Genomic DNA, 23,201 nt, shown 5'->3' with positions numbered 1-23,201 from the left:
CATCCCCAGGACCAAATAGTATCTACCTCAGGTTATTGAGAGAAGCAAGAGAGGAGATTACTGGAGCCATGACCAAGACCTTTGTATCCTTGCTAGCCAATGGAGAGGTCCTGGAGGACTGGCAAGTAGCTAATATTATTACTCTGTTCAAGAAGGGAAATAGGGATAATCCAGGAATGGGATCAGTGACCATTGTGTATCAATAGTTACTAATCAGTAATTAGTGCAGGGTCATGGGAGTGTTAGAGATTACTGATCAGGAACTAGTGCAGGGCCATGGGCATGTTAGTAGTTACTGATCAGGAACTAGTGCAGGGCCACGGTGGTGATAATAGGTGCTGATCAGAAACCAGTGCAGCACCGTGGGGATGTTAATAGGTACTGATCAGGAAACAGTGCAGAACCACGGGGGTGTTTGTAGTTACTGATCACTAACCAATGCAAGGCAATAGAGTGTTAGCAGTTACTGATCAGGAACCAGTACAGGGCTATGGGGACGTTAATAGTTACTTGGAAACAGTGCAGGGTCATGCAGGTGTAAATAGTTACTGACCAGGAACCAGTGCATGGACATGGGGGTGCTGGGAGTTACTAACCAGGGAAAGGTGCAGGGTCATGGGAGTGCTAGTAGTTACTGACCAGGAACCAGTGCAGATCATGGGGGTGCTGGTAGTCACTGACCAGAAACTGGTGCAGGGACATGGAGGTGTTGGTAGTTACAGACCAGGAACTGGTACAGGGGCAGGCAGGTGCTGGTACTAACAGACCAGGAAACGGTGCAGGGATATGGGGGTGCTGGTAGTCACTGACCAGGAACCGGTGCACTCTGGGATTGCACGCCGACATCAGAGGTTGATTGACAGCTGGCGAACCCCGCCCATTCCGGTGACGTACACAGCCTTATGGGGCAGGGCTTCCTGTGCCAGGACGACGATGGGGAGTGACGAGGCAGCGTCGCCGGTGCCGATAGACGAGTTGAGCAAAATGCGGATCACCAGCTTGTGGAGCGTCCTGCTATCTGTAAGTTGTCGGCGGTGCGATGGTGAGAGTGAAGTTGTAGCTGTAGTTGTGTTCCTGGTCCCCTCCTCCCGGGTGTGAATGAGGTTCTGTAGCCTGCGGCCAACGGGTGGCTGACCTGACGTCAGCAGCGACATGCGTCATCATCATTTCGCGCGCTGCTGACGTCACGGGCTTGTGACGTCAGGTCGGTCAGCTGGGCTGAGGATTGTACCAAACCTCTTCAGTAGCCACTGAGGGTGACTAGCAATCAGAGCTCTATGTCTTTAGAGCTAATCCCTCATCTGGAGCAAGAACTTGGTGAACTTTTATTCCTTTTGCCCGAAACGTCGATTTTCCTGCTCCTCAGATGCTGCCTGACCTGCTGTGCTTTTCCAGCACCACTCTAATCTTGGCTCTGATTTCCAGCATCTGCAGTCCTCACTTTTGTCCACTCCTGGATGTCAACCTGCGGGACTGGCGTTAGCTCTGCATTGGTGTACCCTGCATGAGGCTCATCCAGGCCGGTGCTTGTGTCACATCATCAGGGAAGTGCTGCGCCATCATGGGTACCAGGTGAGGTGTAAACCTGATTTCCTGCCTGTATACCCTCACCAGTGGAGAAAAAATATCTGTCCACAGCAGTACTTTCTGTTTTCTGCCTATTAGCCAAATCTGCACATGATCTGACCTTGAGTGAGGGACCTTGTTGAACACCTTCTAAAAGTCCAAATACAGCACATCTATTGGTTCCCTTTGATCCACTTTGGTTGATACTTCCTTGAAATACTCCAATAAATTAGTCAGATATAATTTCTTTTTAATGAAATTGTGCTGACTCTGCTTGAACAGATTATCATTTTCCAAATATTTTGCTATTACTTCCTTAATTTTCCAACAACAGATGTTACACTAATCAGTCTATAGTTATCCCTCTCTTAGAACCTCTCCTTTTTATTGGAATATATTTTTGCCTAGAGTCATGAATTGCTTTCTAAATGTCTAATTCTCATCATTTAAATTGAACACAGTTGTTTCCAGCCCCAATTTCTCATGCTTGGACTGAATATTGAAATCTATTACGATATCATCACTACTTCCTTAGGGATCTTTAACTTGGAGGTCTATTATTAAACCAACCTCATTACTCATTACCAGGTCCAAGACAGCCTGCTCCCTATTTGGATCCATGACCTTTTTATTCTAGGAGGTTATTCCTAATGCACTGTATTAATTCTTTGTAGTAGCTACACTTTCCAATTCAATTAATCCAAGCAATATGAAGATTAAAATCACCTATAATTACTATTCTGTTCTTTTTACATGCTCGTATTATTTGTTTACTTATAGCCTTTCCTACAGAGTGGCTACTGTTTTGGGGTCTCTGACTTCACATCCATTTTTATTGATTGCTCCTCATTGAGGTAATCTACCTTGAAACATTTTTTCGCGTTAGCAGTGGTTCATAAATTAAAAATGCTATAGCTTTCAGTAGTCTTTCTCACTGCATAGATTTCTGGACTTTTGTCATTTGTTTTGTTTACTAAGACACGTAATTTTGTAATTACGTTTGGAATGTTGTTATGAATTAGATGCAGCTGCATAGTCTTTTAGAATAATGCCACTTTGGTTTTACAGTTCAGGTTACTGATGAGATTGAGTTTAGATTCCCGACAGTGTGGAAACCGGCCCTTTGGTCCAACCAGTTCTCACCGACCCTCCAAAGAGCAACCCACTCAGACCCATTTACCTCTGACTAATGCACCGAGCACTATTGACAATTTAGCATGGCCAATTCACCTGGCCTGCACATCTTTGGACTGTGGGAGGAAACCCACGTAGACACTGGGAGAATGTGCAAACTCCACACAGTCGCCTGAGGCTAGAATCGAACCTGGGACCCTGGTGCTGTGAGGTCGCAGTGCTAGCAACTGAGCCACTGTGCCACCCCACACCCATTGCTTTTTGCTTGTGCCTTTTGTTTAAAATAAAACTTGTCTTGAAATTAAGCTTGAAGCAAGTAGCTTGAATAGTCAGCTATAGATTAGACTTAGTGTGGAAACAGGCCCTTTGGCCCAACAAGCCCACACCGACCCGCCGAAGCGCAACCCACCCATACCCCTACATTTACCCCTTACCTAACACTACGGGCAATTTTAGCTTGACCAATTCACCTGACCCGCACATCTTTGTGACTGTGGGAGGAAACCGGAGCACCCGGAGGAAACCCACGCAGACACGGGGAGAACGTGCAAACTCCACACAGTCAGTCGCCTGAGTCGGGAATTGAACCCGGGTCTGCAGGCGCTGTGAGGCAGCAGTGCTAACCACTGTGCCACCGTGCCACCCCTATAGGTTTAACATTGAGCTCCTTTAATTTATTTGTGCAGAGGATGTGGCAATGCTGGTAAGGCCAGCATTTATTTCCTGTCCCCAGTTACTCTTCAGGTGGGAAGTAGTAAACTGCCTTCCTGATGTGCTGCAGTCCATGTAGATGAATAGATTCTGACAGCACTAGCATTGTTTTGGTACAATCAAGTGATTGGTTTGACCATTTTGGAGAACAATTAAGTGTCACCTATCATCCAGACTGGATAAGGATTGCAGATCTCCTTCCCTGAAAGGCTTTAGTGAACTTGTTGGAATTTTACAGAAATCCAATATAGTAGTTTCATTGTTTACATTTTGATCCTAGCTTTATAATCGAATTTCAGTTAATAAGTTGAATTTAAATTTCCCAACTGCCGTCTTGGAATTTGAACTCCTATCTCCAGGCCACGCGTTCTGACATCAGTAATAAAACCATTTAGCACTGTTCTCAGTGCCATTTGGAGAACTATTCATCAGCATATGAGGAAATATTTGTAAGATTATAATTTGATTACAAGTTCTGACAGTTATATATGGCAAGATGTTACTTTTCTATTTTAAAGGCTCCACAGAACCACCAACATCATTATTGATTTTATCTAATATGTGCAAAGTTCATTTGGATTGGTTTACAAATCCATTCATAAGATAAAAAATCCAGATGGGCACAATATTTCTGTGCATGACACCAACAGATTAACTATCACAGAGAAAGGTGAATTAAATTTTAATCCTTTTTTTTAATTGACTTGCCGACCTTCAAGAGCATTAAATATGTTAGGGTACAGGCTTAACATGCAACATGAATTATGTTGTTCAGTCAGGTATTTTAGTCATGTGTTGATGTCAACACTTGTTTGTTTTGTCTTGTCTGAAATTTCTTAAAATCATCACTGGGCTGCACTGCAAGTAGAGTTGCCGACAGAGCTCATAAATTTGTTCCTGCAGTTTGATCAACAATGATGATGTTGCATTTGTTGCCTATTCATTATTTTTTCTTCTAAGATGGCAAAGTTAGGGGCTACACCTTTCATGTTTCAGTCCATGTTTTTACCATTTCACCTCGGATTGTGAATTTATCTAGCAGTTTACTAACCAATGGCTCCATAGATTTAGGATTATGCCTCAGTCCTTCATACCTGGTCTGCCATCGAGTAAGGTCATGGCTGATCTGATTGTGATCTGAATGTCACTTTCCTAAATTCCGCACCTTTACCTCCCAGCACCTGCCCCTGCCCCAATGAGCCCAGACCTTCGTGCCTAATAATAATCTATCTTTTATTATTCATTCATTCATGATACATGGGCATCGTTGGCTAGGCCAGCATGTTTTGCCCACCCCTGTGTTCTCGAAAAGGTGGTAGTAAGCTGTCTTCTTGACATGCTTACGTTTTTGGTTTGTAGGTGCATCTGTAGTGCTGTTCAAAAGGCACTGCCTGGATTTTCACCCTGCAACACTGAAGCAAATTGTGTTGTTGGAGCTGTCTCCTTGTGGACAAGTGGAGAGTATTCTATCTTATTTGATTTATGACTTATAGATATGTACATGCATTGGACAGTCAGGAGAGGAGTTACTACAAAATCCCTAGCCTTTGACCTGTTTTTGTATCTTATCCAGTTCAATTTCTGGTCAGTGGGCCCCACTGGATATTGCTAATGGAAGTTTCAGTAACGAAAATGTCAAGGGGTGATGGTCAAATTCTCTTGTTAACAATAGTCACTAATGTGGCTTGACTGTTATTCGCCGTATATCAGCTGAAGCATAAGAATACCAGCTGCTTCAGTGTCTGATGAGTCATAAAAGGTGCTGAACATTGTGCAATCTTAAGTGAATATTTCCACCTCTGACCTCACAATGGAGGGAAAATCATTGAAATAGCTGAAGATGCTTGGGCCTAAAACACTGTCCTGAACAACTCTTGCAGAGATGACCTATAAGACATAGGAGTGGAAGTAAGGCCATTCGGCCCATCGAGTCCACTCCACCATTCAATCATGGCTGATGGGCATTTCAACTCCACTTACCAGCGTTCTCCCAGTAGCCCTTAGATTCTTGTTGTCTCGAGGAATTATCAATCTTGGCCTTGAAGACATTTAGCGTCCCGGCCTCCACTGCACTCCGTGGCAATAAATTCCACACGCCCACCACTCTCTGGCTGAAGAAATGTCTCCGCATTTCTGTTCTGAATTGACCCCCTCTAATTTTAAGGCTGTGTCCATGGGTCCTAGTCTCCTCGCCTAACGGAAACAATTTCCTAGCGTCCACCCTGGTGGTCAATAAGTGATATCCAATAACCACAACTTTCTTCCTTTTGTGTTAGGTATGACTTCAGTCAATAGAGAGATTTCCACTTGATTCCCACTGATTGCCATTCCGCTGGGCCTCTTGCTGTCATACTTTGTCAGATACAGCTTTTATGTCACTTCATATAGATTGTTTGTTTATTTGCATTGTAAGTAGTTAAGGCCATAGTTCTATTTCATCAGTTTTAGCTTGCTAACCCAAAAAAAGACCCATTTGCCCAAACTGTATACTTGCTTTTAACTAAGGAGAAAGTGAGGACTGCAGATGCTGGAGATTAGAGCTGAAAATGTGTTGCTGGAAAAGCGCAGCAGGTCAGGCAGCATCCAAGGAGCAGGAGAGTCGACGTTTCAGGCATGAGCCCTTCTTCAGGAAGGGCTCCATCTTCCTGAAGAAGGACTCATGCCCAAAACGTCGACTCTCCTGCTCCTTGGATGCTGCCTGACCTGCTGCGCTTTTCCAGCAACACATTTTCAGCTTGCTTTTAACTAACCAAACCTGAAAACATGCTACAAAGTTTTGGTTTCCAGCATCTACAGTTCTTTCAGTTTTTGCTTAAACCATGCTAATTTGTTACTTCTATACCTTGAATTCTTATTTTATGTAGTAATCTTTTTGAGCTTACCAAATTCCTTTGGATAATCCATACACCTTGCATTGGCAGATTCTCCTTTATCTACCTTCATCCATGTTACCTTTAAAGATTCTTAATAGCTTAGTTAATTATGACTTTTCTTTTACCTTACAGTTGTCTAATAATCCTGCTGCAACTTCCTTAATAATAATTTTTCCTATGATAGATGTTAAGCTAACTTACTTGTCTAATTAAGCATGACGCATGTCTTGGAAATGATGTTCTCATGACATTGTTGCTGCCCAGACTCTGGGCTGGAGAGTGAATTGCTGAAGTGCCTCCCAAAGGTTGTACATGCTGCAGCCAGGTAATGAAAGATGGAAACACAAACACTCAAAACAGAACTACTGAATAAACTAGCTGCTCTCTCCAGAAGGATGATTGGCGTTGTAATCTGCAGGTGGATTTTGTCGTTCATGTGTTGTTGGGGCTGTTGGATAGGCCAGAATTTATTGTGCATCACTAATTGTCCTAGAAAGCATGTTGGTAAGCTGCTGCGTTGAACCACTGCAGTCCTTGGGTTCGGGGCCACCCACAATGAAGGGAAGGGAGAACCAGGATTTTAATGGAGTAACAGTGTTGAAATGGTGATATCGTTTCAGCTTAGCATTCTGTGTGGCTGGGAGGCTAACTTGCATAGTTACTCCCATTTAGGTGTATGGCAAATATTCCATCACGTGCCTAACCTATATCTTTATAGCTGGAAGAGAGGCTTTTAACAGAGAGTTGACTGATAACCCCCTGATGCTAACAGTTGGGATTCTGCAGTGTTGGTATCGTTTGAAAGGCAGTGGTTAATGGTTGGGCTTTCTGTCATTTTCAGTAGTGCCAACCTTCATCTCTGTGGTGCACCTACCACCCAGATCAGGACATCCAGATCCTATTGTTGGTTGACTCAAATTTTGGGAATGGATGCAAGGTATTGGTCTGCAGTGGTTGTAACATAGAGAGAAGAATTAAAGGTCCTTCACATATTTTTAAAACAAATGAACAATAGATTTTTTTTGTTTGCATGAGCTACCCCCACTTTAGAGTTCGGCCGATACTTCATAGAGTCATAGAGATGTACAGCATGGAAACAGACCCTTCGTCATACCCTGTCCATGCAGACCTGATATCCCAACCTAATCTAGTCCCACCTGCCAACACCCAGCCCATATCCCTCCAAACCCTTCCTATTCATATACCCATCCAAATGCCTCTTAAATTTTGCAATTGTACCAGCCTCCACCACATCCTCTGGCAGCTCATTCCATACACGAACAACCTCCTACATGAAAATATTGCCCCTTAGGTCTCTTTTATGTCTTTCCCCTCTCACCCTAAACTTATGCCCTCTAGTTCTGGACTCCCCAACCTCAGGCAAAAGACTTTGCCTATTTCTCTTATCTATGCCCCTCATAATTTTGTAAACTTCGATAAGGTCACCCCTCGGCCTCCGACGCTCCAGGGAAAACAGCCCCAGCCTGTTCAGCCTCTCCCTGTAGCTCAGATCCTGCAACCCTGGCAACATCCTTCTCCATGTTTGAAAACATGCCTCAAGGTGTGACTTCTCCCAGTTTTGTAGTGAGCCGAAGTGGGTTTATATTGCAGGGGAAACACACCAATAATATGTTTTAGTACACTGCAGTAGTGCAGTGGGACGCAGGTTGATTCTGTTTTTCCAGGCAACAACCTCCAACCCTGGCCCTTGACTGGAAATTCGGCAACAATTGTGCTGAACAGAAAATAACTTTTATTTTAAAAAGAGAGAGGGTTAATAATTAAAAGGTCTTAGCAATGTCATTGCTGTCCTGTAGAGGGCTTGGTGCAGTTTATCCAGCTGCAGACTTCGTTATTTAAAAAGCAAACATGGGTAAAAGAATTTGCATGCCCTTTGTGCCCTCCCTTGTGATGGCTCCTCTTCAGTTCTCTGATATTATGGCTGCACTATATATGAAAGAAGTTTAGAATGCCATAGGTGTAAGGAACCATCTTTATTTAACATAGGTGACCGAACAGTCAGTCAGTGACTTTCAGTGTGTTATAAGATCCTCTCAGACATAATCATCAGAAATAAAGTTTCAAATTGCAACAGTGCCAATTCATTTATTCTCCATTCTAGCACTGTGCTGAATGTATAGACAGTGTCAAAACTATCTGATGTTGGGCCTGTATTTTGGAGCTATTCATCTACACCAATCTGGTACAGGCAGCCATTTCCATAGGCAAGACCCAATTACAACGCTATCAGCCTTTTGTTAATCTGAGCCTCATTATGTGTCAAAAGCTGTCTGTTTGTAAAGTATGGTCAGCAAATCAAGTCGATCATTGCTTGTCAAAATGAGTGATTCAGTTATGGGTTTGCCAATAATCAAATCTACCCCCTACTAGTAAATAAAGTAGGATATTTAAAAATAAAATGATGCAGTTTCAGTATATTATATGGAATGTTACTGAGGGTGACCACTCAGGAATGGGGTGACTGATGAATGTTCCCAACCTCATTTCCTATGAAGTAGAAGAACTTGTATTGATTTGCATTTTTTTTTGCCTCAGTTCATCCCAAATTGCTTGCAAGACAATAATTTTTGGTATATTCATGTTATTACATAGGCAATTAAGGCAGTTAAAGTTGTTGATTCTCAGTGCCACACTGCAGTTTCATGTGAAATACGGTCATGAGATGCTAATATGGGTCGCGAACTATCAATTTTGATACCAGAGTGAACATGTCATAACTGAATGAAACTATTGTTTTACTTGTTCAATAGCAGAATTTGGCAACACAGTTGGGTAACTGAAGGAAAGAAGAATGAATTTTGTACAAAATGGGTTTGTTTTACTTTTGGCACCGAGCAGTGATGTGATCAGATACTGGGCACTGAGGTTTACAGAAGAGGGTGTAAACGCGTGTGCAACTTGTGTTGTACAGAGCTCTGTGCAGAGTGGATCAAGTTGCAAGATCCATTTTCGGGTCTTTTGAGAAATCAACTTGGTTGATTTTTCTGGCACGAGCCTACAGAGGCTCGTGCCAGAAACTTGTAATTAAATTGATTAAAGTGGCTATTTTGTAAATTGTTTACTGTTTTCTTTGTGTTCCAGGTTCAGTGGTCAGAGCCGTGGCTGATTGGACTGCTAGCTTTTCATGCCTTTTGCTTTCTACTTACCTTGACAACAGTTAAATTCTACAGATTTCAGATTGCTCATTTCCTTTTTATGAGTAAGTTGCTTTTATGTTTTTATTGGTGTGAAAAAGCTGCCATTGAAAATTTATTGAGTGTTCACTCAGTCCAAGGGCCTTTCACAGATTCACCTTATTTGTTGGTATGTGGTTTTGCGTATATCTTTCAATGTATTTTTAAACATGTCCAAAAGCAATTTTGAAGAATTGATTGGACAATAGTAACAAGTCAGAACATTAATGGGCGGAATCTACTGTTCTCACTGGTGGCAATTGTTGAGTAAGCAAGGGCAGTTAATTAGATGGGATTGTAGCATACCTAAACCCTCACTTTTTCCTGCCTCCAGTAGAATTTAGTTTGGGTTCAAAGGCACATGGTTGAACTAGCCACCTTGCTTTCAATTATGACTGAAAATGTGTTGCTGAAAAAGCGCAGCAGGTCAGGCAGCATCCAAGGAGCAGGAGAATCGACGTTTCGGGCATGAGCCCTTCTTCTTCAGGAAGGGCTCATGCCCGAAATGTCAATTCTCCTGCTCCTTGGATGCTGCCTGACCTGTTGCACCTTTCCAGCAACACATTTTCAGCTCTGATCTCCAGCATCTGCAACCCTTCCTTTCTCCTAGAAGATTTTAATCTACTGCGAATCCTCTTACAAGGATGCCTTCCTTGAAGAAGTTCTCTTCTCCAATTATGACTCTAAAGTTAGCAGTTGGGAATCACTGGAGGGCTTAATCCCTTCATCATTGTTACAATCAAGGAGTATTGTAGTACAGTGATAGTGTTCCTACCTCTGGGCCAGAAGGTTTTGGTCTCAATCGAACTTGTCTTGAAGGTATACCATAATCAGTCTAAACAAGCTAATTAAATATAAGTTTAAAATAAGCATGCCAGAAGCTGGGTTGAACTTATCACCAGGCAGTGTTCATGTCAGGTGAAGCAATGTAGGCTGCTTGTTACCTGAGAGCCGTGGGCAGAGCAGGACTTGTCTCTCAATGAGAAATAATCACTGTGTGATTGAGACACTGGAAGAGGAATCTCACTGACAGTCATGCCATTTCCCTTTTCACTGCGACTTCCCTCTCACAGACAACTCTTGGAATTATTTATCTGTGATCTGGGTCTTTCACAGTCCTGGGACACTGGTGGGGGAGCTGGGTATTTTCTTCCATCAACAACAAAGGCTTCTTCATTAGTGCCGTAGAGTGCAAAGATCGACAGCTTCCGGTTAGCTAGCACCTCTAGTTAGATGAAATTCCCACCCCTAGATCTTAACTCAAGGAGAAGTCTGCTGGTGGCCTCATGTCTTACCAGTCAATGTGTGAATCAGTGGCTTTCCCAAAAAATCACCAGTCTTTCACTGACTCGAATTGGCCAGCAAGTTGTCGTGCTATAACAAAAGTCCACCTAATAATACCTTAAGACCAAGGAGACCAGCTTTTCTTTAAAGCAGGCACTATCAGCATATTTTGAAATATTTAGTCTTTATTTTAAATTACCCAGCAGAAAAGCAAATCACTTTTATACTGTGCAGGCAGGGTGCCTAATATCAGAATCTTTCTTGATTGATTGAAGACTGTTGTTGAGCTAGTTTACTTTAAATATTCTACCCCATCATTTATTTGTTTCTGAATGGGTTCATGGTTTGCTGACCATTCCGTCTGTCACAGGGTTTCTGAACAGCCCTAATGTCTCTAGTTTAGTTTTTGTTGTAAATACATGGCATAGCACCTAATGAGCTCCATGCCTTGCCAACCATGACTGAGAAAGTATGACTACAGATTTTGTTGAAACGATGTTTGACTAATATCCATTAAAGTTATTATAGCTGTATCATATAGAAGCATAAGGCTACAAGATATTGCAAAAAATGCTAACTTTATTCAAGTATTGCATGTATGTATTATAAATGGCAGCTACAAGAGAGAGCTTAGTGAAAGAGATGTTGCTCCATTTTCAATAACAAAAGTTTTGTTACTTATTTGAGCTGGTGGTACACGTAGAGTCAGAGTCACACAGCATGGAAACAGATGCTTTTGTCCAATTAGCCTACTTCATGTGCCAAACTAAACTGGCCCCATTTGCCTGCATGTGGCCCATATCCCACCAAACCTTTCCTATTCATAAACCTGTCCAAATGTCTTTTGATTGTTCTAACTGTACCTTTTATCCACCACTTTCTTTGGCAGTTAATTCCACACGCTATTTTCTTTTTAAAAAAAACTCGTCCCTCATGTCCTTTTTAAAACGTTCTCCTTTCACCTTAAAATTATGCCCCCTAATTTCAAACTCCCCCACTCTAGGGAAAAGACCCTTGCCAGTCATTTTATTTGTGCCCATCATGATTTTATAAACCTCCGTAAGGTCAACCTTCAACCTCTTAATACTTTAGTGAAAAACATCCCAGTCTATTTGTTATGATTTAAGCCCATTGTTCCCAGCAAATGTTTCTGTATTGCAAAGTCATTAGAAGTATATTGTCTTCCAAACTATGAAGTAGATAAGCCTGCAGGGAAAGCAAAATGTTTTCTATAATCTACATGCATTGGAAACACTGAAAATTATGTTGCAGGTCAAACCCATTTGAAACTTTGCAATTTTACTGCTGTAAAATTTGCACGATACTTGGCATTGTCATATGATAACTGCCACTAGAGGTCAGTATGATGCTTTGTAAAAGTTCTGAAAACCTTCCACAGTAAATATGGAAGCACTTTACAGGTACAACTAACCTGTTAAATTATGGAACAATGATACAAGATAGTAAATTAATTTTTTAAAAAAAGAGCAATTTAACTAACTGAATCTAAATTTCTTACTGTTTAATTCACACCTACAATCTGATAGCTGGTATTCTACTCATTACTATGAAGAAATAGAAGCACAGTCATTGGGGTTTAATTGAAGGGAATCCCAACTATTGTAGTGCTAGTCACCAGCTGTCTACATAATATACCTGTAAAGGCATCATTATGGACAAGCCTTTAATACAGTTACGTGAAACTTCTAACTCTGTAATCTTTAATGGTTCATTATGAAACTCTTTATGTGAACAAGGCCGAGAGTCACTGAGATTTTTAGAATCTGAATCTTCCCACTGGCTTCCTATCCTTCTGCAATCCCATGATGATTTACTATTCTGATTCATTTTTCATTTAGTTTTAAAATCCATTTTGACTAGCCAATTTTTATATTCCTTGAAACAGTCAGAGATTCCCAAGTTTAACTGTTTAATTTATCATCTGCAAATTGTTGATGGATTCTCTTTAGTTTTGCCTTTTACCAGGTTTCTGACTCAAAATCTGTAGAAGTAATCTAATGATAGCAGTTATGTTTTACTACATATAAGGTTTCAATTCGGCTAGAAACTATATGCAGATCATGCATGTGAGATAATGAAGCAAACTTTTAATACCACTGAGTTATTATTTCTTCTGGTCAAATTGCTTTTATAGCCAAACATGTTGGCATTGTGAGTCTTAACTATTAGTGTATAAATCAGGAACAATATATACTGTAAACATAATTGTGGGTTGTTTTGAAGTGAATTTTCTTGGTCATAACGTGGCTTAATGAATTTACGCTCGAGTATTTATCCAGCCTAGAATCTGCTACCTCAAAAGTGACAGTATAGAGGCATACATCAGTGATAACCAGAATGTTATTTGTCATTGAGCATAAAAGTATTTTTTAAATTACAAAATGAAACATCTTAAATTGGAAGTAGCATTGCATTTGTGCAGTACTTCATAGTCAATTTTAAAAAGTCCCAAAGCAGAATTGAAAAATGGAATCTTTACCTAACATTCCTGTCCTGAGCACTGTGTTGCAGCAAATGACAGCTGAAAAGTACACAAGTAAATCCCTGAGGCACTGTCAGGCTAAATGCTTCAAGAAGCAAAAGACAGAAAATTTGCAAACCTGTTTAATATTCACATTTCAAAAGAAGTAGAAACTTAGAGCTCATGGTGAGAGTGCAGTCTATTGCTTGAGTTTTTTTTAAGATCAGTAAGATGGTATGAATCCTTTGCAAAGTTTGGATATGGGTGTTACAATAACAATAGGCTTTAAGGAACAGTAACAGTACAGAGATGTACATAAAAACAGATGGCGTGGGAGATATTTCAGGAGGATGAGACTTGGGTATTGGTGGTCAATAGTACTCTGTATAATATGGCTCAATTTTCCAAAGTGTCAAAGGTTTCCTACCTAACTAATGGAGTTTATTTTAGTGTTCTTGCATTCCACCCAGCGGTGTCTGCTGATACTTTAATCAGTCAGCGGTTAGCCTCCTTTTTATGGTTAAATGAACAGTCAGTTGAGGAAAAATACTTTTTTACACGTTTGTATTCATCATGGTAGGGTGAGTATGTTATTGGAGTTTTTTATGTTTATCTTTGTGCTAATACATTGAAGATATGAAGTATTATTAAATTATGCATCTGGCATTAATTGAGCTTTATTGTTGGCTCCTGAACCTCAGGACTAACTTGTGCTGTTGACCACACTCGGCAATGTATATTGGCTATACTGGTTACAAAACCTGACACCATTGCATGCAAATATATTTTCTTAAAGATGAGCTCAAGGTCCCATGACAGGGATTAAGAAAGTAGCATTGGTACTGTTCCAAGGCTCACAAGTAGGACAAGTTCAAAAGTTATACTTCAGAGTTGCAGATGTCCTATTTCAATGTCCAAAAAAAGCAATTTTTTTCTCTTCTGGAAACCTGATAAGCAGCATCCCTGTCCAGACATAATGTCTCTGTCGAGATAAGGGCCAATGTACCTAACATCACCCTGCTTCTAATTTGTTAATTGCCTTTCCTGATTGGACATGGATTATTTTTACAATGCAGCCCTCCCAGTGACTCATTCACCTTGACCACACACAAGCTGTTTACATTAGAATGGCAGTGTTACTGCATATTGGAACAACTTTGCATTTGCACACAGCCTCAGTCAGTCAAAGAAAACTGCATGGTAAAAAAGTATTGTGTGCCCAGTTTGAAGAATAAATAGAAATAAATTAACAGGTAGTGAATTCTATATTTATCCAGATTTCAATATGTCCGTGATTTCTATTTCTTCCATTCTCCTCCTCCCAACAAAAATGGCTATTAGGAATATGATGAAAATTTTCCTGAAGTTACCTTATTGCATTTAAAATCTGTATCTGAACTCAAGGATGAAAGTAATAACTGGTTCTGCATTGTACTGAGTCCACACAAGCAATATGAAGCTGGGATGCTTTCCCTGTTAACTTCACACTGTTATAAGGATTAGAATGTGTAACTTGTTTAGCATTCACTGATTTAAAAAAAAAATTGAATTCTAATTTTTTTAAAATCAACTTAAATGTCAAAAAGTCTACTGCTGGTATCACCAGGTTGATCATAAGTGGAATTAAAGTTGTATATTTAATTTAATAATTGAATATTTATCCTTTGTTATTACTATATTCTTTTCTCTTTATTGCAGTTGTGTTAGTATTCTGTGCAGAATACATTAATGAAATGGCAGCATTGAACTGGAGGTAAAGACAATGGAAATTCCTGTGGCGTTAAAACTATTATATACATGACATCAGAAGCTTCTCTAATTAATATTGTTTCATTTGTTTCTTAGACTCGAGCACTTTAGATATATGTTTCAAAAAGTCACTGATAGTGGCACAGTGGGTCAGTAGTTAGCACTGCTGCCTCACAGTGCCAGGGACCCGGCTTCAATTCCAGCCTCGGGCAACTGTCTATGTGGAGTTTGTACATTCCCCCCATGTCTGTGTGGATTTCCTCCGGGTGCTCCAGTTTCCACCCACAATCTAAAGATGTGCAGGTAAGGTGAATTGGACATGCTAAATTGCCCATAGTGTTCAGGAACGTGTAGGTTAGGTGCATTAGTTAGGGGTAAATGTAGGGATAATAGGGTAGGGGAATTCGACTGGGTGGGTTATTCTTCGGAGAGTCAGTCTGGACTTGTTGGGCCGAAGGGCCTATTTCAGACTGTAGGGATTCTAGGAGGATTCTAGCTTGCCATGAATAAATCAGATTTGATGTGCTAACCAAGTAATATATCATGCAATTGCTGTGCTCAAGTTGAATGTAATCCTCCCACTGTATTGTTTTGAAAGGTGTGAATTAATGTGAAATATAATAAATTTTCTGGATTGTTTAAGCTCTGTTTTAGCAGAAAAACAAATGCTGGAACAGGGTAAGTGTTTGATTTTAAAAATTGCTTGTGACTCCATTTTCATCATTGCTACTTTTAAAAATTGCTGTTCTTGCTAGGAGTCTGATGAGATTAGATTAGATTCTCTACAGTATGGAAGCAGGCCCTTTTGCCGAACCTCCAAAGAGTAACCCACCCAGATCCATTCCCCTACATTTATCCCTGACTAATGCACCATAACACTATGGGCAATTTAACATGGCCAATTTACCTAACCTGCACATCTTTGTGATTGTGGGTGGAAACCAGAGCAGCCAGAAAAACCCAAGCAGACACAGGAAGAATGTGCAAACCCACATAGACAGTCGCCCGAGGCCAGAATCGAACCTGGGTCCCTGGCACTGTGAGGACGCAGTCCTAACCACAGAGCCACCATTGCTGCCTCGTGAGTCTGTGGTTATTTCAACCTAACCCAACTAACTACTATTCACTGCATCCATGAATGGTTTAGACATGGAGCTTGGGCCAGCAATGTCCAATTTTTTTTTTTCAGATGATACAATATAGAAGAAATAGTAGATTGAGGACCAAGAAAGTTACAAGGAGATGTGGGGCTAAGCTGGCAGAATGGAGAAGAAAGTGGCAGATGGAATTTAAAGTTATCAAATCTGAGGTGATATATCTTGTGGTAATAACAACAACATTATAGTTATACTTCGGCAGGAAGGTAAATAAAGAGTAGATCAATTTGGTGGTTCAAATTAAAAAAAAAGGACTTTATCACTTGCACGAATGAGACGTAATGGAAAATTAAGTTTTATAGCGAGGGTTGGAGAACATACAAGTCCAGATGCAATGATGAATTTGTACGTAATCTTAAGATCAGAACTAGAGTACTTTTGGGTTCCAAGCCATATTAGAAACATTGAGATAATATTGAAAATACAACAGAGTCATTGGGATGTTGCCTAATGTGAAGAAATCCAAATAAGAAGGAGATCCAAAAGCTTGAGGCTGCTCATTAGAAGAGGAGTGAGTCACTAGAGCTGTTTAAAATTGTGAAGGCTTGGGACAGGGTAGATCGAATCAAACTATTTCTAATGATTGGCAGATCAAGACTAAAGTGACAAGGTTATAAAAGTCAAATGCAATTATTTACCATGGAGAGCAATGAAAAACATGATTGCACTGTCTCAGTTCTCTGCACAATGTGCTAGCAGAGTTAGAGATTGAAGCAGAAGCCTTGTCAACTGTGACAATATTTAAGAAAAGTTACATAATTGAATGAAAGGGGAATAAAGGAAAGAAGAACCAGGTTGTGTGTATGGCATTAGTACAAATGCTTGGGTGGAAGGTAAATACCAGGATGACTAAAATAAAAGCAAAGTATTGCAGATGCTGGAGATATGAAGCAAGAATAGAAAATGCCGAAGAAACACAGCAGGTCTGGCAGCATCTGTGGACAGAGAAACCATTAACATTTCAAATCTGATATGACATCTTCAGATAGTCAATTTTACGCTGTTTGGCAGTTGGAAGGAGGAGCAAATGGAACCAAGGGTGAGGGTGCCTTAAGCAAAAGATAAAAGGGGTGCTAAAATACGCAAGGAGAGTTAGAAGTGTAAAGTATGTGCAAGTGATAGGTGTGACAGGGAGTCCACTCTGCTGAAAACAAAGCCAGCAAGCCATACGCAAGATAGGAGGTTTGTTATAATAACAATGGAGGATACAGATGTTGAACTCAATGTTGTGTTCTGAAGGCTGTAAAGTGCATAAGTGAAAAATGAGGTGCTGTTCCTCCAGTTTGCGTTCAGCTTTATTGGAACACTGAAGCCAACCCAGGGTAGAAATATTAGCACAAAAGCAAAATGGTTTATTGAAATGGCAAACAACTGATGAGAGTTGCGGAAATATTCTGCAAAGCACTCAACAGTCTACATTTGGTCTTTCCTGTGAAAAGAAGCTTGCATTTTGACCAGTGAATACAGAAGACGAGATTGAACAGAGCACAAGTAAACCACTGTTTCACCTGGAAACATGTGTTTGAGGCTTTGAACAGTGAGTGGTGAGGAGGAGAGGGGTTTAATGGAGAGAACAGTCCCTGCGGAAATCTAACAATGGAGGGAAGGAGAAGATGTATTTGGTTGTAGTATCCTGTTGGAGTTGACAGAAATGGCAGTGAATTATCCTTTGTGTGCCCACTGATGGGATTGAAAGTAAGAACAAGGAGGAGCCTATTGCTTTGGTAGGAAGGGGAACGCATCAAGGGAGAAATGTGGGAAGTGGGTCAGACATGGCTGACAGTACTATTCACCAGAATGGGAGTTGTTGCTATCAGCAGTTTTTTAAAAAAAAATAATGGTATGTGCTAACTGAGGATTTTTAGCTAATCTTTCTTCATTGCTCTTATCATCAAAGACATAACAGCGAGCACTAAACAATACTTGTAATATCTATCAATTAGTAACTTTCTTCTTCGATCTTGTAGTTCTTGTTCATTCTGTGAAAATTAGCAATACAACACATTTTTCTTAAAATTTCAAACAAATACTCAGATTGTCAATTCTCTTTTCCAGATTATTCTCGATGTACCAGTACTTTGATTCCAATGGGATGTTCATTTCACTCATCTTTTCAACCCCACTTTTATTGAACACTATGATCATCGTGGTATGAATTCATTTCCATTTATCTTAGTATTTCCAGTTCTTCAGAGTTGCAATTTTTTTTCCCCACAATTTAACCACTTTCTATTGTTTTCTTAGATTGTGTGGATATACAGAACATTGGCAACTATGACAGAACTGAAGTCGCTGAAGCAGAAAAGAAGTGCGAACAAGGCAAAGGGAAAGAAAGATAAATAAGACATTTTTATCTCTAAAGTTGTTCTGAAGCCCTGCACATAGTCTCCAAATCATCCAGGATTATCTCTTTGTCCACTCTGTACAGCTGGGCAAAGCATCATCGTGAATATAAACCTCGGAGATGTTAAAGGTGTTACTGTTGTTTACACCTGTGCTGACTTTTTAACTCCTATTAATGAATTAGGGAAATATAGCCTTTGTTGCTATAAATCTCTCTCGTGATCTCTTAGCGCACAGCATGTTCTTCTTTGTTAAATAATGATTTAGATATCGAACAGGATCAGTCATATGTCAAAATTAGTCTTGACTACTCAGCGTAGTGACTTGGTGATCAGTTTCTGTTTTTAGCACAAGTGTGCAGGTCTTAAAACACAAACTGAAGGCTGGAAAATGATGAGTGACATTTGATATGTACCTCAACATATATGAAGCACTTCAGTCGAAGACAGTTTACTTTTTTGGCTCACCTTTACATATCAGTTCAGAGTCTTGTTTACATCTCACATCATGGTAAAATCCATGTTTTGAGCATGTCCTTGAGCTTGTGAACAGTGCATATTGCACTGTTATTTTACGTGTACTTTATTCATCGGTGTCTTTATCAATGTTGCCTTTAGCTGCCACAAGGGTTTTTACAATACGAAGATAACTTTTCCTGGAAATGCAAGTCCAGATATTATTTTGAAAGTGTGGGTGTATGTGAAGACGCATGCGATACAATGGTTTATTTAGCTCTCACTATATGGGATATAGGGTACATATGAGCAAAATATCTGAAAAGGATGGTGGGCTGTTTGTCCAAATTCTCGGCAGAAGTGAAGAGCAAAAAAATGCAGTTCTAATAACAAATTGAGGAGGAAAATACCCTTTGCTATCCACATCGGATACATATGTACAGGTGAATGCTCTTACTAAAACTACCAGAGAGTACAGTTCAGTGAAGGTTATATCATTAAAATATCAAATGTGGAATATTTCTGATTCTTTGGGGAATCTAGCTGGAACCCTCAAACAGACTGCACTGGACAATAACTTAACATCAACGTATAACCATTCACAGAATTTCATGTCCTCAGGTGATTTATTCAGCTGGTGCAGCCAACTTTTATGAGGAAGGAACCTGTGTCTATATCAGTCAAATCTTCAAGGCTGGAGTCAGCCAAGAGTTTCCTGATCACCACATGTTTTGTGGTCCTTACCGCCAAATATATTGGTTAGTGGAAGATTGCAGATTTTCCGCTCTGTACATCTTGTGTAAACATGTTTATAAGTATATATCAGATAGGGATATTTGAGTATTTTTATATATCTGTTGAATATAATTCATCAAATGTTTCCATGCTTTTGCTTATATTGATAAGGGCACTTTAAAAGATGAAGGAGAGGCCCAGATTGTTTATTTTGAAGGGGAGATTAGCAAATTTATAAGTTACTTTGATGTTATGAAGCAAATATCATACTATTTTGGCTGAACTCAAGTGGCCATTATGTTTCTTCCTTGAAGAAACAACTGCTCATTCATAAATCAGCTGTTTAATCACACATACTTGATGTAGAGTTATATTCTCTGGGATTTCAATAAAAGCAGAATCAATCAATGCATCAATAAAAATCATGTTTCTTTAGTCAAATAATTTAATCTTAAGAGTTTTGATTCAAGACACGCTCATCTTCAGAAACTTGGGATTCTGACAGTGAAAGAAGGCAAGAAACATGACATGCCCATTTTCATATTTCCGTATACTTACCCTCTGAGGTGGCAGCCTAAGTAGAATTTTGTGCCTCAGTAGCTGAATGCATGATAATCACTGTAATAATTAGTATTGCAAATGCTCAAGGAACCAGAGATATCTCAGATTTGTGGCTGGAGGAAATCACCGCAATAGGGACAAGTGAGGCCAGTTGGATAAATCTGAAAAAAGATTAACATTTTTAAATGAAGAACTAAAATAGGTCAGCAATAGGTCAACACTGCAGTGATTGACGAACAAGACTTGGTATAAGTAAAGACTGTTTTGGATGATCTCGGAGTGTGGAGGTTTGAATTGTTAGATTGCATTGACATCAGTGCTCAGAATCCAGCTGTTCACAATGAAGACAAAATATAATAACATTTCCAAATGAAACAAAACTGGGGATGTGAATTGTGAAGAAGACTATTTGAACTGGCTAAAGGAATGGGCAAGAGCATGGCAGATGGAATATAACATGAATAAGTGTGAAGTTACCTAGTTTGGTAGAGAAAGCAGAAGGGGATATAATGTGTTGATGAAACTACTGCTCTTCAGATATCAAAGACCAGCATCTAAATATATTGGGAGAAATTGGAAGAAACTGGAGATATATCCTTGAGGAAATGCCAGAGGTAATATGCAGGAGCACAGAAGGAAGCCATCACAGATGATATTCCTTAAATTAGACTACAATTAGAAGTAAGAATGGAACCAGGCAATTGCAGTTTCTTCCAGCTAGATAATGAAGAGGTATTGAAGGAAGATGATTTGTGAATTTTAATTCCTATCGAATATATCTTTTTAAGTCCATCCAAAAAGATCCTTAGTTCCGGATAATGCCAGAAGTTTCACGTGATTATTGAATCCATCCATTGAAAGGATAAATAGTTTTGTGCCTTCCCTCACTTTAGCAAGGTGATTCTAAATCTTCTCCTCAACTAATCACTGATTCATTTCTCTTCCATCACTCTGTTGCTCACATAATGGTTTAGTCATCTTCAGGTTCTAATGCTCTGTTATTTTGTCTGAAGATAGTGAATGTCTCGTTAGGCAGTGAATGCATACTTTATGTTGTATTTCTCCGATGTTTAATTAATTAACCTTCAATTGGGCTGAGTTGGTTTGAAAACAAAACAGTTCTTGCTATGTGCATCATTGAAATTGAGTTCATTATAGTGAAGTGGTGTTAAAATGTTATCAGGAATATGTGAAAAAAGCACATATCTGAGTAGTTAAATATTTGTTTCTTTTAAAGTGATAAAATATTTTGCAAACTACTTGCACAAGTCTGTTACACAAACAAGACAAAGCATTTAAAAATGCACAAATTTAAAGATTTTTACAATTTGGAGTAAAATTTTACTTAATATGCAAGACACGGTGTGTGCAAAACATGTTCATGGCAGATATATTTAGAAATTGGCAGTGTGTGGTTTACTAGTGATGTTCTGCTTTGAAATGTCTTTCTTCACTGTTTCTCAGGAATATAATTAAAATTAAAACCTAGGGATCTAGAATCAATCACATATCAACACAAGAAAGTACTCAACTGCTTTCATGATTCAGGACATCCCAAAACACTTTACAAATGATCAGGTACTTCTGAAGTAGAGTCACTTTAATCCTGAAAATGTAGCAGCCAATTTATGCACTATTAATAAATGTCAGCTAGGATTAAGTTTTTAACTTTGTATTATAATGCCAAAATATATCAAGTTTAACTCATAGTGAGAATGCTGCGATTTACCTTTCAAAACCGATGTTCAATGAAGTTGTCATGTACTCAGTTATGACATTGTTTTAATCACTAAAACATAGTTGTTCTTACACGTTGCTTAATAGTGAGGAGTAAACATGGAAATTTAAGAAATACATTAGTTTATAAGAAAGATCATTTGTTTTTTAGAATTCAAGTTCATGATCTAATGTTTCAATGGCTAACGTAAGTGCAGTTTGAAAACAAATACTCATCAAATCACTAGTATAATTGTAGAAGTATCTGGACCTGAAACATTAACTATGCTTTCTGGACATAGATGCTGCCAGAACTGCTGAGTTTCACCAGCAATTCTTGTTTTCACTTTTCTATTGACTAGAACTCAATATTAGCTCAAAAATGATTTATGCTTAATGGTTTAACAAGTTCAAGAATTTTGAAAAAAATGAAAATCCAAATTTTATCTTCTGCCATTGCAATCAAAGACAAGAATGTCATCTCTGTAATCCCATTGATAAATCCTGAGTCAAGCTTTATCTTTAATATCAAAGTTACATTTGCCAAACTAGCTTTTTATTTATGTGCTGTTTCGGGGATGTTGTCAGACTGATATCAATTAGTATATGAAACTTTTCATGAATGTATGCCTTGGAATCTTTACAAGGAGTTGGATTGAAACTACTAAAGCTTATAAAATGTGAAGTGAAACAAGCCATAGCTGTTGTTTACATGTAAAGGTTTAAGGAAAATAATGAAGGATTAAATCTGAGTGATCATATAGAAATAGAAACCAGTTTGTTTATCAAGCCGTTGACAGCTTGTGAATTGAGTTGGATTTATTTTCTATTTCATCTTAATAGTTTCTTAAAACATTTTTGTGCATTTTAAAAAGTGTCATCAGCCGTGTTTCAGGCTCTAGACAACCTCTTGAATTCCTAACTTGGGAACAATAGGATTCCTAATTTCTTAACCCATTAAGAACTTTCTCTTTGCTATTATAATTAAGTATCTCCATACCAAGACAAGTCATACATTTCAGAAGTTAACTTGGAAAGCAAATTGCTACAACACTTAAAAGAGGACCAGTACTTTAATACTGTTACATGAAGGAATGTCAGGATATGAAACTTGGGTTCTTTCCAATTACTCTATCACATTAAGCATTTTTGCACAGTAACATAATCATAGTAGTGCTGAATCTTCCTATATTTGAGCCGTATCATTTTCCGGTAGTTTGCTAAAGGATTTCCCTCCTTGC

The 23,201-nt window shown here is 39.3% G+C and overlaps 1 protein-coding gene across 1 annotated transcript; it reads left to right on the top strand.

Moving 5' to 3' along the window:
- Positions 1–895: 895 nt before the first annotated feature.
- tmem18 (transmembrane protein 18) lies at positions 896–20,072 on the top strand. Its single transcript, XM_060821650.1, has 5 exons — positions 896–1,020; positions 9,387–9,504; positions 14,943–14,997; positions 18,206–18,299; positions 18,395–20,072. The coding sequence occupies exons 1-5, from the start codon at positions 934–936 to the stop codon at positions 18,491–18,493; spliced, it is 453 nt and encodes a 150-aa protein (XP_060677633.1). The 5' UTR covers positions 896–933; the 3' UTR covers positions 18,494–20,072.
- Positions 20,073–23,201: the final 3,129 nt, after the last annotated feature.

The sequence above is a fragment of the Hemiscyllium ocellatum genome, chromosome 3, assembly GCF_020745735.1.
Source record: "Hemiscyllium ocellatum isolate sHemOce1 chromosome 3, sHemOce1.pat.X.cur, whole genome shotgun sequence".
Lineage (NCBI taxonomy): Eukaryota > Metazoa > Chordata > Chondrichthyes > Orectolobiformes > Hemiscylliidae > Hemiscyllium > Hemiscyllium ocellatum.
This window is presented reverse-complemented; position numbering and strand designations above follow the sequence as displayed.

Coding starts and splice junctions, on each gene's coding strand:
- tmem18 (XM_060821650.1), top strand. CDS start 934: ATGGGGAGTGACGAGGCAGCGTCGCCGGTGCCGATAGACGAGTTGAGC. Junction 14,998..18,205: donor ATGGCAGCATTGAACTGGAG/GTAAAGACAATG, acceptor TCTCTTTTCCAG/ATTATTCTCGATGTACCAGT. Junction 18,300..18,394: donor TGAACACTATGATCATCGTG/GTATGAATTCAT, acceptor TTGTTTTCTTAG/ATTGTGTGGATATACAGAAC.